This window comes from Dendrobates tinctorius, unplaced genomic scaffold, assembly GCF_039654945.1.
Source record: "Dendrobates tinctorius isolate UK_male_01 unplaced genomic scaffold, ASM3965494v1 ptg000028l, whole genome shotgun sequence".
NCBI classification, from domain to species: Eukaryota; Metazoa; Chordata; class Amphibia; order Anura; family Dendrobatidae; genus Dendrobates; species Dendrobates tinctorius.
In genome coordinates, this window is record NW_027361696.1 from 24,591,291 (window position 1) to 24,605,455 (window position 14,165).

Consider the following 14,165-nt stretch of genomic DNA (forward strand, 5'->3'; position numbering starts at 1 on the left):
GTGCAGGTGGAGGAACTACAGTGGTGGGAGGTGGAGGTTGGGAGGTAACCTGCTGTAGAGCACCGTGGCACGAATGCATTACATGCATCTGCTGGGCAGGAGAGAGCGTTTCCATGCGCTCCACAACAGACCTGAAAAAGGTGTGGTTTGGCGAAGATCTTGCTTCTGAATGCATGGTTTGCAGAAGTGTCTTCACCTCCAGAATGCTGGAGTTGATCTGCTGAAAGCCTGCGGAGATTTGCTCTGACAAGACTTTGAGACCGTTCTGGAAAGATGCATTCAGATGCAATAACTCTTGCGCATAACTCTTTTCCTGACCCCTCTGCCGCTGCCGCCCAGTACCCGCAGGTGTACTAGAGGCGGCAGGGGCAGAAGGGTGGGGTAAAGGGAAAGCGATCTCCTCACCAGCAGCTTCATGTAATGTAGGCGGCCATGATGCTCCTGTGCTGGTGGATGGGACAGATGGGTCGAATGTGTGGGAAGGCAGGGAAGGTGCAGATGTACCGGGGCGGTCGAAGTGTCCCTCGGTGCCGGTCTCCTCAGGGATCGCCTCAGAAAGGTCCAATCGTGCAGGCTCCCGAGTGCTGCTCACCGTGCTGTGGAATAAAGAGAAAAAAAAACAATTAAAATACTGACATGGTATGGCCCTGGCTGAAAAAAAAAAGTTACATCTTTTTCACATGTGGTGTGTAATATTTACCTTCTGGTGAGCATTGTTTCCCGGAGGAACGACAGGGCTTGTGCGTACTTGTACTTGCTCCTGCGTCCTCCAGATCCACTCGGGGCCCGCATCTCTTTATTGAACTCCTTCTTGAAACGATCCCTCACAGACCGCCACCGATTCACAATTCTGTTCCCTGAAACGAGAAAGGAGTGGTTAGTATACAACATCAGTGTTTCACAAACTCCAGTCCTCATGGTCCCCAGGGGTCATGTTTTCAGGATTTCAATAGTAAATAGAAATCCTGAACACATGATCCGTGGGGACCACGAGGACTGGAGTTCGGGAAACACTGGTTTACATCAAGCAACCGTTACTGTATATACTTACGCTCTTTAATCTGGTCCCGAGCTTCGAGGTCCTCCCAGCGGCCCACAAGGAGCGAACAGATTTCCTCCCAGAGTCGTCGGGTAATGATCAGGTCAGCGTGGCGGCGGTCAGCCATATTCCAGAGCGGCTCCATTTCTCTGACGAGATCGATGAGGCGGTCCACATCAATCCCTCCATCCTCACCGTCAGAGTCAGGAGCACGCTGTGAAGGCTGTTAAAGAAAAAGACAAAAATAACATAATTAGCCTCCACAAAAGAAATGAAATAAAAAGTGCAAAAAAACAAAGCAAAAATATTTATACTTACACGCTGGTGACCGCCGCGTTGCTGTCGCCGACGACCCTGGGAGGCACTGCGAGGACCTCTTGGCCGAGCACCAGATTGGGAAGACTAGAGAAGAAAACAAAAAAAGTTATGAGTTTGGATGTAGGCATTTGTTTGCTGTGTGTGGTCTGCAGAACATTGTTTTCTATGTGTTGTGTGTAGTGTGATGTTGTGTTTCTGCGTTTGATGCAAAAAACTTACGAATTGTGAGCCCACTCCAAGCGTCTGTCCACCCCTTCCTTCTTCTTCTGGGAGCTCCTCTTCATCTTGTGATTCCTGTTTTGAAATAAAAGGCAATGAATAGACATATATTACAGAGATGATGGATTTTGGAAATAAAAACTTACCGTCAAACGCTGACGATGCGAGGGAGGGCTCCCAGAAGAAGATGTGCTGTCCTGTTGATGGCCAGACTCCATGGCTGTGGGTATTGCTGCTGCCAGTGATGCCATTTCTGCTGCTGCTGCTGCTGCATCTCTTTGGCAGCTGTTGAATAAAGAGAAACAAAGGGCCAATGAATATCTTGATATTCCATGGCCCTAGTTTGGAGGAATGGGGGATTTGATAATTACCGTCTCTCATCTGCTTCTGGACTCCCCTCCCGTTCAGCATGCTGCTCCATTTGGGGTGGTGCTGATGGTGCTGCTGCTGCATCTCTTTGGCGGCTGTTGAATAAAGAGAAACAAAGGGCCAATGAATATCTTGATATTCCATGGCCCTAGTTTGGAGGAATGGGGGATTTGATAATTACCGTCTCTCATCTGCTTCTGGACTCCCCTCCCGTTCAGCATGCTGCTCCATTTGGGGTGTTGCTGATGGTGCTGCTGCTGCAGATGTCTGCTGCCTTCTCCTGCGCCTGGTTGCTGTCTTGGGTGGCATGTTGGGTGTGGCTGAGGGTCCCATTGTCTTGCTTTTATATATCTCCTGTGGGCAGAGCTACTGAGCATGCTCAGACCAAAAAAACCGGATCCGGCCACCGGATCCCGCTTTTGCTGGATCCGGCGCATTGCGGCGCTCATAGGCTTTCATTGTGTGAAAAAGCCGGACGCGCCGGATCCGGCGGGTACGGCTTTTTCGCCGGAGACAAAAAACGTTACAGTAGACGTTGCGACACATTGCCGGATCCGGCGAAAACCGGATGAAACGCATGGCCATCCGGCGCGATCCGGCGCAAATGCAAGTCAATGGGGGGGAAACCGGATCCGGCATTGCATTTCGCCGGATCCGGTTTCTGTCAAAAGCGACGGATCGCGCCTGACGGCGAAAACCTGATGTGTGAAAGAGGCCTTACAGTGAAGCGATGGACCGGTCCTGCAAATAAATAATGTGGGGTGTTGTGTTATACACCAAAAGAGAAAAGAAATAGGTAGAGCAAAATTAAACAATACAAGCAAGAATGTCCAAAACGTACAAAAAATACTTTATTAATTTCTGAACATGTACAGAAATAACCAAAATAGAAATTAAAGGCAAACAAAAGGTGGGGGAATACCTATTGGTAAAGGACACAATAATGTGTTTTAATAAACAAGGTAACAAAGACTGACTCCCAAATCAGTAAGATCAAATGCAGAGAATAAGTGTAATATATAAGGATTACCCAGGGGCACAATTGTACAGTAATTGTCAGAGGAGTATACCAATAAAGAGAAGACAAATCGTAAAGGCAATATTGGATCAAGCATAAAATACACTAACGTGCCTATAATGATTACATAAGCCTAGAGGAACATAGACACAATGAGATGGTGTATATACCCTATGTTCTACTAATTATTGTTTGACACGGGACTGTTATAATGAGGGAGATCTGTTGGATATATATTGTAGCTTCCATATAGTCATCTAGTTTACCCTAACCTTTGTGCTGCATGTTATCCTAGGCATTTACATTTTGCATCTTCCAAGTAAGGAGCAGAAGCGAAACTTTGCTAAGCCTTTTCGTACTATGAAGATGTGTAATACATTATTTGTACGCTATACCCATAAAAACCTGAATTATAGCTAGTGGGTACTGCTAGATCATCATCAGCAACTGGGGAAAGCAGCGCCATCTGCGCCAACTGGGGAAAGCCGCCCTACCGGCGGTGACTGGAAAAAGCCGCCCCATCGGCGGCGACTAGGGAAAGCTGCATAATGCAGAGGTAGATGAGTAATAAGTATGTAACCAGCATCTTTTCTCCCAGATATCATAGAGCGGTGGACATTTAAGCTTCCCTCCTTGTCCGTCAAGGCTTTTGAATATAATTCGGAACATTATGTGGTGATCACGCACCCGTTTGATGGCAGATGCACCTTCCTGGAGTGGGATCACGTGGCGTATCAATTCAGATACTACGACACTATCAAAGGTGAGCGCTGCTGCCCTGGGATGGAGTGAGAGGTTATTGCCCAGCACTTCTTCTTATCATAGACACCCTTTGGAGAAAATAATCTTTTTATTGAAGGTTTGTTATAGTGGTATCCAGCCTCGAAGATCATTCAAAATTCCAGAACGATACTCAATACCTGATACTTCTAGGATGGGAGAGCGAGATTTGTGCTGCGGATGAATTTAGCTCACAGAGGATTGTCAAGACCACATACATTGTAATAAACTGTCAACTGTTGCAATTATTAGGCTTAGTCCAGACATGACAGAATCAATAGAAGTCACCTTTTGGGCCTTCTCTAGGCTTCAGCAGAAACATGTGACTCACAAGTGTACAAGGAGTGCACCTAGGACTAGTTCATGTGGCAATTAGGGTTGTATTATTTTACAAGAAACACCTTTGTGCCCACGTTGCGTGTTAAAACGCACACTGAAAATCGGACTCTTTCCCAGAAATCGCGCGTTTTTTTCTGCGCGATTTCACCGCTATTTTACCTCGATTCTGTTCGCGATTTTGCCGCAATTTTCTCAAGCACTTTCCAAGCGATTTGAAGCATCGCTTGGAAAGTGATTGACAGGTTGGTCACATTCGTCAAACATAGTGTTTGACAAGTGTGACCAGCTTTTTACTATTGAGGCCGCCTATGCGGCATCAATAGTAAAAGATAAAATGTTAAAAATGATAAAAAAATTAAAAAATCGGGGTATATTTACCTTCCGACGTCCCGCACTGCCATCCCGGGCCTCAGCGTTCCCAGTAATGCCTTGCGAGACCTGTGATGACGTTGGTCTCGCGTTACTATAGCGATCTCGCGAGACCGCTAGAGTCACGCGAGACTACGTCATTACAGGGCCTTGCCGCAAGGCATTACTGGGAACGCTTAGGCCGGGAATGCAGCGCGGGACGTCGGAAGGTAAATATACCCCGATTTTTTTATTTTTTATTCTTTTTTTTTACAGGGGTATGGTACCCAGGGCCTGGAGGACAGTCTCCTCTCCTCCACACCGTGGGTACCAACCGCACATGAGACGCTTAACTTCCCGCATGGTGTGCATAGCCACATGCGGGAAGTAAGGCTAGTTTCACACTAGCGTTTAAACGACGCGCGCACAGCGCCGCTAAGCCACGCCCCCTGCCGGCTCCCTGCCCGCCCCTTCCTGTTATCGCCTCCTCCGAGCGCAGAGGGCTGCATGCGTTATGCGCACCCTATCTTTAGCATAGGGTGCGCAGGCCGTGCGCAACTATGAATATAGCGTGCGCTGCGCATTTTTGAATGTGCGCCGTGCGCGCCAAAATGCAACATGCTGCGTTCGGCGCGCACGGCGCACCTCCAAAAATGCGCAGCGCACGCTATATTCATAGTTGCGCACGGCCTGCGCACCCTATGCTAAAGATAGGGTGCGCATAACGCATGCAGCCCTCTGCGCTCGGAGGAGGCGATAACAGGAAGGGGCGGGCAGGGAGCCGGCAGGGGGCGTGGCTTAGCGGCGCCGTGCGCGCGTCATTTAAACGCTAGTGTGAAACTAGCCTAAGCGATTCTTATGCATTCCTATGGGTGCAGAATCGCGACAATTCTTTGCGATTCCGCACAAAAGAATGATCGCGCTGTGATTTTTTCCGCGATGCGATTCCGCCACGGAAAAAAGCGCAACATTAGCACAGCATGTGCGGAATGCCATAGGAATGCATGGGGGGCGTTCTGTACACGATTTTTAAACGTTTTCGCGGCAAAAACGCTTAAAAATCGCATCGTGGGCACACAGCCTAAATCTCCAGGCTCCACCCCTAACTTGCTAGTTTTAATTTGCATTATAGGCACCACCTCCCAGGATCTCCTTTTCACTAGACAATCTTTACCTCCCCCTCCAAAAAAGTATGTTTGTGAGATATGAATTGCATAGCTGATGGTCTTGGTCCAGCATAGGTCTTACGTGGGAACTTACAGAGGGTGATGAACATTTGATGAGCACTTTAGCTTAATCTTGGAGACCTCTTGTGTGAGCTGCCCCTATTTTCCAGAGGTCTGTGAGGGAACTACCATTGACCACATTATATGGTTATGGCCTTACTTGTTTTCTTGCTTTGACCGCTCAGGTATCTCTGTGGTCTCCTGCCTGCCACTTGTTATAGGTAAGCAGCTATTCGTTGTGGTGGCCCAACTCTATGGTGGCACTTCAGTCTACCGTCGTGACCCTTCACCGGTGAGCCCATCTGCCTTCCATCGTTTCCAGCACTTTCCCGATATCCGAAAACCCAACGACATTGAAAGCTTCATCTCTGCAGAAGGGGAGCACTATTTCATCATTGCAGACAGCGCCAAGTCTGGAGCCAGCACCTTGTATCGATGGGACGGTCGTGGCTTCTATCCTCAACAGCAGCTCCCACGATGGTACCGGGACACCGATGCCGAACCTCTTATGCTCTCTGGTTCTCCTCATCTCATCATGAGCAGCGGTTCCCAGAGACCCCTTGTGTACCGGTTTGAGAACAAGCAGCTGGAGCGTCTTACAGATATTCCTGAAGCTTGGGATGTCTATGCTGTTAAACACTTCACGGATGCAGAGGATGGCATCTTTGCCTGCTTGGTTCGCTATATGGGTGACTCGTCCCTTGTCCGGTGGGATGGCTCTATGTTTCGGCAGCTCCAACAGTTACCCTCCAGAGGATCTCATGTCTTTCAGCCAATGTTGCTTGGCCAACGATGGCATGCTCTTCTCGGAAATGACTTTGGCTATACATGGGTCTACCAGCTGGAGAAATGGAAACATTGGGAGATCGAGGAGACCAATGATAAGGAGGGGCCAATCGGTCCTCTGGTGCCAGTGCAGGAACTCAAAGTCTTAGAGGCGCGTGCGTTCACCTCCATCAAGGTGTGGGGTCGACAGTTCATTTTTGTGGCCAGCTTTGGAGGGGACTCATTGGTGTTTGAGTATGTGGAGAAGGAGCAAAAGGACACAAACTGAACTACTCCTCAAGGGCAAAACCAAAGACTGAAAATGGTGTGATTGGTGGGACAACTATTTTTGAAATGTTTTTGTTTTAAGCATGAAGTCCCCAATTTAAGACCAATGAGGTCACAGGTTATGGTTTGGTTCTTGTGTAGCAGAACAGATGGGTCTTTATTTTTATTACAATTTCATTATCTTTACTAATTACTTGATCCCTGATCCCGCCAAGTCTGGACTTCTCACCTCTACATTACATACTTGTTTGCTCCATATAGTCACAGTGTGGTTCTACCTGACAGCAGCTTGTGACTTATTTTCCTGATACACCATTTCCCCCATTAGAATAGAGGTGTCAAGCTTCCTCCCTTGTTCTTTTTTCTACAGTTGGCAGGTATAAGTCATGTGACAACTAACTCCACCCCCGAGGAACATCAGCAGTATAAGATTGTGATGAAAGGAGCAGAATGAATGAAATATCATCCCAACTGCAAGTTTAACCTTTTATTACAATGGAATTGTAACCGATGACAGATGTGAATGTAACATATAAATGATAATTATCTCTCATAATCATACAATAAATCAAAAGTGTAAATCCGGCTTACCACATGGTCCAAGCAGTATTAAAATTGAGCACGTTTTATTGTATCTGTAAATTAAATCATATGATGTAGTCGTTACCATTTTTCGTTTAAGGTTTTTTTTTACCCAGATTGCTATTGTACACTTGTGGCCAAAAGTTTTGAGACTGATGCAAAAGTTTATTTTTCACATTTTGCGGCTTTAGGCTGTGTGCCCACGTAAGCGGTTTTGAAGCGTTTGTCCTGGTCAAAATGCTTCAAAAATGCATAGAAGAAACATCCCATTCATTTTAAATGAATTCCGCACTTTTTGTGCACATTGATGCGTTTTTTTCGCGCAGAAAACGCTTAGCGGTAAATGCAGCATGCTCATTAATTTTGCGGAAACGTCCGCGTTTTTAGCTACTTTCTGGGAATCAGAAGACGTGCGGGAAAAAACGCATTAAAAACGCGCGAAAAACGCGCAGAAACCGCACTGAAATAAAACGCGCGTTTTCTGGGAGGGAGTCCGATTTTGAAGCAGAAATTTTCTGCATACGAGGGCACACAGCCATAGAGTTTTGGGATCAATTAGTCAGACTTTTTCCTGGTTACTGATGAACAATTATAAATATTCCATCGGTTTTCACACGTTTATTGTCAAATCCATGAAGTTTCTGTAACGCCTCAAAATTCTCATCTCTGCCCCTTATTCTCCAGACTTCTACCCCCCCTCCTGACAACTAGATATCTGCTTCTGGGTATATTAAGGCTGCGCTCACACGTCGCGTTTTTTGCAGCATTTTTTTAACTAGCGATTTTGCCGCGAAAATGCAGAAAAAACAGCATCCCATGCAATCCTATTGGATTTTGCAATGCTATGCTAATGCTGCAGATTTTCCAGCGGTGGAATCGCATTGCGGATAAATACGCAGCATGCTCATTATTTTGCGGAATCGCGGCGATCCCGCACCCATAGGATTGCATTGTTCCGCTTACTGCCCGCATGTGGCTGTGCCCACCATGCGAAAAGTAAGCAGAACATTTGTGGATGGTACCCATGGTCCGGAGGAGAGGAGACTGTCCTCCGGGCTCTGGGTACCATATCCCTGAAAAAAATAGAATAAAAAATGAAAAATGGTGTTATATTCACCTTCCGGCGTCCCGTGCAGCTTTCCCAGGCATCAGCAACGCTTCTGTTCCCAGTAATGCCTTGCGAGACCTTTGATGAGGTCATGGTCTCGTGATAATGTAGCAGTCCCTATTCCTCGCGAGACCGCTACATTATCGCGAGACCGCGACGTCATCAAAGGTCTCACAAGGCATTACTGGGAACGGAAGCGTCGCTGAGGCCTGGGTACGCTGCGCGGGATGCCGGAAGGTGAATATAACACCATTTTTCATTTTTTTACATTATTTTTAACATTATATCTTTTACTATTGATGCCGCATAGGCAGCCTCAATAGTAAAAAGTTGGTCACACTCGTCAAACACTATGTTTGACGAGTGTGACCAACCTGTCAATCAGTTCTCCAAGCGATGCTACAGATCGCTTGGAAAACGCTAGCATTCTGCAAGCTAATTACGCTTGCAAATTGCTAGTTTTTCCGCTGCGATTTTCCTGCGGAACGGAATTCCGGAATTCTCGCGGTAACTTCAGTGAGAGTTCCGCTACGTGTGCACATAGCCTGAGGCTTTACAGAAACTTCAAGGAATTGTCACTAAAGTGTACATCCAGGAAAAGCAAAAACAAACATGGCCACTACAGATCTTGTTGTACTTTGAAGCAGGACCACTAGGTGGCACTGCAGCATCAAAGATGTCCACCAGGTAGGCCTGACAGCTAATGGCCAGCAGGTGACACTATGAACCTTGTTGTCCTTCAGTTTGACCACTAGGTGGCACTGCACAACTCATTTTTTCCCTTCTGCTGCAGAATTGCTCTACTCCTCTTTCCAACATTATTGAATGAAGCAGGCGTCTATTTATGAGGCGATGCTGCCACAGGTCTGATTACTGGGCACTTGTGACATTCAGGACTCTGCTCGTACAGGCAGATGGCTCTTTTTCAAGACTTCCAGTTTGTCTGATGAATTCCACATTGTATTAGTCAGTGCTCGCCTCCAGGAAAGTGACCATTTCTGCAAACTTTAAAACTTAGAAAATCCATATCAGCAAGCAACATAAATACTGGGTGCAGATGGCATCTCTGAGTCCCGGGCATCGCATTCCTCCTAGATGCCCAAGAATGGTGGAATCCAAAAAAAGCCAAAGAGCCAACATCAAATTGTCTTCAGGATTCACTTGTCACCTGTGAATAAGGAAGGGAAAATCTGTAAGAACTCCTGCTGTAAGGCTACGCTTAAGGCTAAGTTCATACTAGGCATTTTTTATGCATGTTTTTTATCCTAATTTTCAGCTGCGTTATTCAGTACCAGCAAAGCCTGAGAAATCTCATGCACACACGTTGGTTTTTTTTGTCATCAGTATTTTGTGCTTTGCATGGTTTTTTGGACATGGAGCATGTCACTTCTTTCAGCATTTTTCACCCATTAACTTGTATGAATGGTGTAAAAACTGCTAAAACAAAACGCTGAAAAAAACGCAGGTATCGGTGTTTTGCTGCGTTTTTTATACCAAAATCTCATTCTTTGGAATAGGACTTTTGTTTTCCAACGCTAAACTTTATCAGCATGCACAAGTGACAAATCTAACGTGCCAAAACCGCTGCAAAAAATGCACAAAAAACGAATGAACAATGCAAGAAAAATTAATGAAAACCAAGGAAAACATGCTTTTTTTCTGCAACTTCTTTCCTGCTAAGAGATCAGGTTTTCCTGCAGAGAAAAAATGCTGAAAAAACACCTAGTGTGAACATACCCTAAGGAGTTTCTAGCTTGTCTTCTATTCTAGTCACATCCAAAGCAGCAGTCTCAGTTCTGCTGGTTGCCATTGTTAAAGTGCCCCAGTCAGCAGGATTGTGCTCAGTGACTACAGACAGTGTCAGGTCGGCGCCGTTATACTGATTAGACCAGGATCACACATGCGAGAAACTCGACAGAGACTCGCATGTTAATACCCAGCACTGCCGCCGACACTCAGGAGCGGAGCGTGCGGTTCCATGTATTGCTATGCGGCCGCACGCTCCGATCCGAGTCCCGGCGGCAGTGCCGGGTATTAATATGCGAGACTCAGCCGTATTTCTCGCATGTGTGATCCCAGCCATACAATGATACCCGGTGATGAAATCCATCTTGTGGCTGTTGTGTTATTTGGATTATCAGTTTTGAGTTAATGATATGCTGGTGCTCCGGGGCGGGGCTGTGGGCAGTTTGTGGGCGGATATTTATGTGGTGCTCTGCTTACATATTCATCTGTTTGGCTTCTGACAGGTCACTGATCCCTCACTGACTGCCCCCTATTTTACATACTGCATAGAATATTGTGTGGAAAAAAATTAATATTCACCAGACAGGCAGCAGCAGCATTGTAGCATGATATAATAGATAATGTGTATATATGAATTTATGATTTAGTAATCTAGTATTGTGGGGGAAAAAAAATTGTCTTATTCAAAACGGTGCCTGTGCAGTAATCACGTTCTGATAGATGACACAGCGACATCTTGAGGGAACCAAATTTTTTTCTCCAGCAAAATGGTGCCAGCGGCATCTATCGGAACACAATAAATGCTACTGTGCTGGCGCCATTTTGATGAAGATATATTGTTTTCCCCACAATACTAGATTACTAAATCATAAAATCATATAAGCATATTATCCATTGTATCATGCCACAGCGCCGCTGCCTCGCCAACAGACTCCCCACAGGTCGCCCCGAAGCACGAGCATATCATTAACTCACAACTGAAAATAAAGAATACACAAGAACCACAAGACGGATTTCTTTACCAGGTATCATTGTAATCAGTATACTGGTGCCGGCCTGACAGTGTCTGGAGGTTACTGTGCACAATCCTGCTGACAGGTTCCCTTTAAGAGGCCAATCTGGAGAAGGAGAATTTAAGGAAGGTGGAATAAAAGGAGAATATGTTCAGTACATGGAGGTTCACTTACTTGGCATTTCTTTTTTTCTTATTAAACAAGTTAAAATCAGCTGAAAAGCAATAAAAAATGAGAAATAACCTGGAAATATAACAGACACGCGGTGATAAGGGTATGATGTCATCAGCTCATATCCGATGATGTCACTTACACAGCAGGACAATAGCTCCAATGGTCAACATCAACCCAGCAAAGACCAGACCTCCCATCCGGAGGGTCCAGTAATCTGCAGAGAGATTGGGGGGGGGGGGTGTTAATAATCATTTATTGCTGCGGAATATGCCCCCAATACACCAGAACCATTGGGATGGAGCTCTGACAACTTGGCCAAATAATAAAGCCTGTGTCATCTTGGCTTTCTGAAAGCAGAGGCTGGCCCAGACTCTATGGGACATTGCAGACCCCAAGTCATTAGCTCCATTGTCTTGTGAGAAATCCAGAATTATAGCTGGGGCCTGGATCCAGATTGCCGCACCAGCCCCATCCCAAGGGGGCAGGGACATTTGGGGGCATCTAACTCCATTTCCCCCTAGATTTCCAAACCCCGACCTCCACAAGAAGCTATTAGGACTCACCATAGTGAAAACGATCGTGTTCTGCTGCACAACCTGTAGGGGGAGGTAGCGAGTCAGAATATTAGCCTGGACATTTACCATACAGAAAGTGATCTGATCCGTAAGAAGATTTGACAGTAACTGCTAGATCTCCCTGCAGCGCCCCCTGCAGGGGAAAAAAGAAATTCATGAAGTACATTCACATTAATGCCTGCCTGTGTAATGCAGGACAAGTCCTCCAGAGGGAGACACTCTTCATATCTGATCAAGGAGAATATTAAATCCTTGTTTATTAATTCACAACTCACTACCAAAGTAAATGCCAATGGGGATTTCCCAACCAGAACATGTGATTGCCACATGTAAGATGGCAGCCACCAGCCGGGCTTCATAGGAGGGCAGAAAGTTTACTTATTTAGAACCTCATGGTTCAAAGTGAGTGGAAAGTGGTCGACATCTACTGCGATTTATTCACTGTAAATTGTTTATATTTATAATAGTGTGAAATAAAGTATTGTTTCTATTCATTTCCCCATTGGCTACAATCACTGATCTCAGCAGATCTCTGCTCTTTCAACACATCCTAAGATGTAAAGTCTAATGCTGCCATCATACGGCCAGATCTCTGATCATGGATCACAGCGTATAATGTATACAAATGATTATTATCATTATATAAAAATGAAACATAAAATAATTAATAAAAAATGACAAATTATTGATAATACAGCGATAATAAATTAATAAACCCAATATAATAATTAAATACAATAATAATAGAGAATAAAATACAAATAAATAAAAAATACAATAAAATAATGAAATGAAATAAAAAAGCAATAAAACAATAAGTAAACAATTGTTATTGACAAGTCAGCAAAGTTATAGCTATGAACAATATAAAATTATTTAACATATTAAACATCATAAAACAAGAGAATAAGAAAGTAATTTGAATCAGCAGAGTTGCATTTTTTTAAGTCATCACCATTGGAGAAATAAAAGTTACTAGTCTCAGAAATTGGAAATATTTATATTATGTATTTCCTAAATTGTATATTAAATGTATTAAATCAGTAATAATATATTAATAGATAATATTAAAAACTATAGAAGTTTGGTCTCGCTCTCTCATTGTATATTGGACTATTTTTGCTATTTTAAGTCAGTGTATATTGGAGTTAGTTGATGGGTTATTTGGTACGTATAGGTATTTTTGATAATAGTATTTTTGGTATATTGGTATTTTTTTAGCACTGTATACTGGTAATAATTGACGGAATTTTTGATACATAGTCAGGCACTGTATGTTGGAAATTGTTTTACTGAATATTGGTATTTGTTTTTAATTATTTTAGCACTGTATTTTGGCATTATTGTAGCACCCCAAGCAGACAGGTTTCACCTAAGGTACCAAACTAGGCATACTGGCCAGTGTCGGAGCAGTTTGTATTGATAACATATGACCTTGGTCAGATGGGACATCATTTGAAGTGTGACATCTTTTAAGTGTTACAATCAGAAATATACCAGAAGTAGTCCAGAAATCAGTCAGAAGGTAAGAATAATCACTGCCTTCTAATTTTACTTGCCTCTCTTTTCATACCCTGCCCTTTAACCATGCTCACATTTGCCCTCACGGTATTTACTCCACTAATCCTCACTCTCCTTCACTATCCCCAAACCCCTGCACCCTCGAACCAAATAACTATCTCCCCCTCTTTCTTACCCCCCACCTCGCTTCATCTGCAGACCTGCTCCTTAACCTCAGACCTCTCCTACTAAATAAGCCGATCACTCTCCTTCATCCACCTGCTTTCCCTTTCTCTGCTTCTTCTCACTGCTGGCGACATATCCCCCAATCCTGCCCCTCCTCATGCATCCCACTAATCCTCACCCCCATCTTTCTCACACTAAGAGAAACTACCACAATCCCTCACACTTAAAATCTGTGCCACTGACCCCCACCCCCCTGCTTCCTCTCTCTGGGGCACTTTGTCTGCAACAAGCTCCACGTAATCCACAATCTCTTTACTTCCCACAAGCTTTCCTTCCTGGCCCTCACTGAGACCTGGCTGACGCCCCCTGACACGGCCTCCCCTGCTGCACTGAGTTACGGAGGCCTCCACTTTACCCACACTCCTCGCTCTGGCAGCAGACATGGTGGAGGAGTGGGTTTCCTTCTTTCTAACAACTGTTCCTTCAACCCTATCCAACCCCCACCCTCCCTTATCCTCCCTTCTTTCGAGGTCCACTCTATCCGTATCTACTCTCCCTCTAATCTCCAAATG

At 44.9% G+C, this 14,165-nt stretch overlaps 1 protein-coding gene and 1 long non-coding RNA gene across 8 annotated transcripts in view; one reads left to right on the plus strand and one right to left on the minus strand.

Annotated features, from left to right (window-relative positions):
* LOC141085222 (leucine-rich glioma-inactivated protein 1-like) overlaps nt 1-7,375 on the plus strand; it is a 108,168-nt gene extending 100,793 nt beyond the window's left edge. For all 5 annotated transcript variants that reach the window (XM_073570480.1, XM_073570477.1, XM_073570479.1 and 2 more), the window contains 2 exons: nt 3,562-3,726; nt 5,842-7,375. In XM_073570480.1, coding sequence (XP_073426581.1) covers nt 3,562-3,726; nt 5,842-6,710 — 1,034 coding nt within the window. In that variant the 3' untranslated portion in view covers nt 6,711-7,375. The remainder of the gene's footprint in view (nt 1-3,561; nt 3,727-5,841) is intronic.
* Nucleotides 7,376-8,663: 1,288 nt separating this feature from the next.
* Nucleotides 8,664-14,165, minus strand: part of LOC141085224 (uncharacterized) — a 45,438-nt gene continuing 39,936 nt past the window's right edge. Inside the window, exons 3-6 of one of the 3 annotated variants that reach the window (XR_012231233.1) lie at nt 11,896-11,928; nt 11,472-11,546; nt 11,333-11,372; nt 8,664-9,567 (exon numbers count right to left, since the gene is read on the minus strand). This is a non-coding gene — a long non-coding RNA (uncharacterized lncRNA). Of the gene's footprint in view, nt 9,568-11,332; nt 11,373-11,471; nt 11,547-11,895; nt 12,590-14,165 lie in introns of those variants that run through there. The other 2 variants (XR_012231234.1, XR_012231232.1) reach the window with 2 other exon arrangements.